This window comes from Alosa sapidissima, chromosome 18 (assembly GCF_018492685.1).
Source record: "Alosa sapidissima isolate fAloSap1 chromosome 18, fAloSap1.pri, whole genome shotgun sequence".
NCBI classification, from domain to species: domain Eukaryota; kingdom Metazoa; phylum Chordata; class Actinopteri; order Clupeiformes; family Clupeidae; genus Alosa; species Alosa sapidissima.
In genome coordinates this window covers 2,188,514-2,192,555 of record NC_055974.1, presented here as the reverse complement: position 1 = coordinate 2,192,555, position 4,042 = coordinate 2,188,514, and the positions used below count along the sequence as shown (strand labels likewise).

Below are 4,042 nucleotides of genomic sequence, written 5' to 3'. Positions count from 1 at the left end.
AGCAGAAAGAAGACATGGTGAAAATGCCACCGCCAGGCATCAGAGTCCCAGGAGAACATTTACTTTATCACAAAAAAAGTTTATGTGTTTAAATGTTGCATTTTTTTGTTTGTTTGGTTTGGTTTTGTTCTGTTTTGGTATCAAAAGTAAGAGAAAAGTCACTGTGAGCACAAAAAAAACCTCACTTGAGCAGTGAAGACGACGCAACACATCCAGGGAGCACTCGTCTGGGTCAGTTGTCAGTATGGTGTGATAGATCGGTCTGACTTATCAGCTTTGACTCATCACATTCACCGCTTGTCAATTCAAGGCCACTTAAAAAGACGCCTGTCCTTCAAAAGTTCAGTCACAAGCAAGACACTTTTTATATACTTTAACAGCGATTTGGGGAAAAGCCAATTTGTCTGGTTCATTCTCCTAAAGCAGATACTGTAAGTACTTAGAAGGAAAACACACTTTGAACTGACAGAAGTTGCTTTGGTCTTTGCTGTGAGAAATAATGTTTGCATTCACATTTCCCTTAAGGTTCTTCCAATTTAATGTTACTTGCATATAAAAACATCCCCCCCACAACAACAATAAATATGACCTTATGTTCTCAAGCCAGGGTAATTGGTTCCATTTTGTCAAGCACACTAGAGTTTGACTTATGGTGCAATTGTGGAGCAATCTCTCTCTCTCTTTCTCTCTCATTCTTATGCTCTCTATCTCTCTCACTATGTGAGGTCAGTGTGTTTTGGGAGAACAGTGTCTATTGTTTTTCACAGCACCATTAAGAAGAATGACATTAGTCCCCTTCAGCTAGTCCCCCTGGGCGCCTTCTCCTTCCAACAGATATTCCTAATAAATATCCTGATACAAGAAAGAGAAAAAGAAAACGTTGTCTCACAAAACAGGAGAAGAAGGGACATCAAGTTCAAAGCTCAAAGTCTCTGTCCACTTTGACTGTGTCACTTTCCCCTGTCCTCTTCATATGACATGTTATATACATCATTATTTGTCTTCCACAGCTGTGTCACACGTGGGACTTGGTGGCGCTTCCAGAATGCTCCGTTCCGGCTTTGTCGGCAGCGCCCGAGATCCAGTGGTAGCAGTCCGAGGAGTTCTTGTTCTGCGGCTTGGAGGAGGCGCTGACGCGGTTGCAGTAGATGGCTCCCAGGACCACCATGACGAGCAGGAAGATGCAGAACGGGACCAGGAGCCCCACCAGGAGCCAGCTGCTGCCCCCCTCCTCCTCCTCCTCCTCCTCCTCCCCCTCCCCCGCTGACGAGCTCTCCTCCCCAGGCTGGCCCTCAGACGGCAAGCCCTGCACGTCCACTCCTGAGGCCGGAGAGGAGGACGTAGGGGTGGTGTCCTCTGGAACTGCCCCTTCAGTGGGTGTGGGTGTGGGTGAGGGTTTGAGTGGTCTGATTCCAAGTGCAATCTCCTCTTCCTCGGGGGTCCAGTGCCAGTTCCATGCCCCCTCGATGATGGTGGTTGTGGGAGCGCCGGTGGTTGTTGTGAGTCCGTAGTGGTCATCCTCTCCCTCATCATACCAGTCCGGCGTGGTGTCATCGCGGGCAGTTGGAGAGGGGGTTGGCGGTTCCAGATCTGGAACTGGGGTGGGGTCCAGCACCTCCACCACCAGTGGAGGGAACTGAGTGCTCGGCTCCGGGCTCTCAAAGGAGTCGTAGTCGCCCAGGCTCTCTGTGTGGGACTCTGGACGGTAGTACGGCTCCTCTGGCAGTGGTGACGGCACCAGCGGTCTCTGCGGGGGCCACTCTGCTCCATGATCCACCGTCCAGTGGGTGTTGTCCTGGTAGTCCGTGGGGTCCGGGTCGTAAGCCTGGTCCGGGCGCGGCTCCCAGGGGAGGGTCCACATGGAGTCGTTGAGGACAGGAGCCCAGGGGTAGGGGGCAGCAGGGGTGGCAGCGGTGGTGTCCCCGTGGGGGCCGTCGGTGACCGGCCGGCAGGAGTAGTGGTCATCCTGCAGCTCGTAGCCTTCTTGGCAGTAGCACTCGAAGCCGCCGTCATAGTTGATGCACATCTGCTCGCAGGTTTGCTCGATCTGGCACTCGTCGATGTCCCGGCAGTGGCTTGGGTCCTCGGGCGTGGGCGCGAAGCCCAGGTGGCAGTGGCACACGTACGAGCCCAGCGTGTTCTCGCAGGCGTGCTCGCACGGCCCGTCACCGTCGCCGTCGCCGTCGTCGCACTCGTCCACGTCGTCGCACTCGCCGGCCTCGACCGCCCGGTAGCCGTCCAGGCAGCGGCACTCGTAGGAGCCCGGCGAGTTGACGCACTCGTGCGCGCACGGCATCTGCTGGCACTCGTCCAGGTCGCGGCAGCTGCGCTCGTCCGGCTCCAGCACGTAGCCCTCGGGGCAGTCGCAGCGGAAGCCGCCGCCGTCGGGCACCGGCACGCACTCGGACTCGCACGGCGCGTCGTGGCACGGGTCGTCCGGCAGGCAGCTCATGCCGTCTTCGGCCAGCGCGTAGCCCTCGATGCACATGCACACGTGCATGTCCTCCTTGTCGATGCACAGCTGGTGGCAGCCGCCGTTGTCCTGATCACACCAGCTCTGCTTGGGCGAGCAGTAGGGAGCCTCCCGCGACCAGTTCACTGACCCGTCGCTCATATCTGTGCACAGGATCGTCTGATCCCCAACTGTATCCACGGGACAAGGCAGAGTAGCCACCGATCCGAACGGCAGGTAGCTCAGGTCCGTGGTCAACAGGTCAAAAGGTGTGCTGTAAAAGGTGTTTCCCCCCCCTTCGCCCGGTATGCTCGGACACATGCCCTTGTAGTTGTACTTGCACAGGTACGCGTCCACGGTGATCGAGCAGGGGCCGTCTGACCACTTGAGGTTGTCCGGGTTCGAGGGCTCGGCGTAGCCCACGACGACACAGCGGGGCGAGGTGCAGGCGCTGGCCGAGTCCTCCGCCTGCCAGTTGGTGAAGCGGGTCTCCTGGTCGCCGGTCACCCAGCTGAAGCCGCGGAGCGGCCGGTTGGCCGAGCATTGGCGCGGCTGCCGCTGGAGCCCGATCCACGCCCGCACCAGCTTGCCGCTCTGCTGCTGGCCGGCGCCTCTGCGTAGGTCAGCGCCGGCGAAGAGGCGCTCCACAGCGGCCGCATCGCCGGGCTCCTTCAGCGTGGCCAGGTCTCCGCCACGCTCCTTGCAGCTGCGCCAGGCGTACAGGAAGGTCTTGCGCTGGAAGTAGAGCACGAAGCAGCTCCTGTCCTCCGTGCACACGGCATCGCCCTCCCGCAGCTCCTGGCCGCTGACCACGGTCAGCAGCAACAGCAGCGACACACCCAGCAGCCAGAGCAGAGGCAGTCCGCCGCCTCGCTGCGGCCACTCAGCTGTCCAGCTCATCCTGTCGTCCCTCTCACTCTCTCTCACACACGCACTCTTCCTTCACTTCTGCTGCTTGTCTTTCTTTTCTTTTCTCTCTCCGTTCTTCTTTTCTTCAAAAAGCTTTTGTCCTACTTACTTTGCTTTTGTCCTACTTACTTTGCTGCTTACTTCTGTGTTGCCAAATTGTGTCCTGCAGTGTGAAGTTCTAGTGAAGTTTTAGCTTTTTACCATTACCTTTCCTTCATCTGAACAACTGTCTTTCCCAAAACTTTGCCTGTAAGTTTGTCACATCTCTATTATTTATTTTCATCTATCTCTTTCTTTCTTTCTTTCTTTCTTTCGTTCTTTCTTTCTTTCTTTCTTTCTTTCTTTCTTTCTTTCTTTCTTTCTTTCTTGCTTTCTTTCTTTAACTCTCTCTGTGTGAGAGTCCTCTCTCTATCCCGACTGACGGAGGTCTGGTCCGGCTCCCAGTGCCTGCAGCTTGTCCCCTGCTACGGAGAGAGAGAATGGGAGTGTAAGGGAGGGAGGGAGGGAGAGAGAGAGAGAGAAAGAGAGAGAGAGAGGGTGGGAGGGCAAAGAGGAGGGAAGAAGAGGGAAAAAAGTGTATGTTTTTAGAAGGGGAGGGGGGGTGAATGCATATGTACATATGGGAGAGGGGGAGAAAAAAGAAACAGAAAGAGAGGAAGAGTGAAGGGGGTTAGAGAGAGA

The 4,042-nt window shown here is 55.7% G+C and overlaps 1 protein-coding gene across 1 annotated transcript; it reads right to left on the bottom strand.

The window, feature by feature from the left end:
- Nucleotides 1-520: 520 nt before the first annotated feature.
- Nucleotides 521-3,838, bottom strand: cd248a (CD248 molecule, endosialin a). Its single transcript, XM_042069530.1, has one exon. The coding sequence runs from the start codon at nt 3,350-3,352 to the stop codon at nt 1,016-1,018; it is 2,337 nt and encodes a 778-aa protein (XP_041925464.1). The 5' UTR covers nt 3,353-3,838; the 3' UTR covers nt 521-1,015.
- Nucleotides 3,839-4,042: the final 204 nt, after the last annotated feature.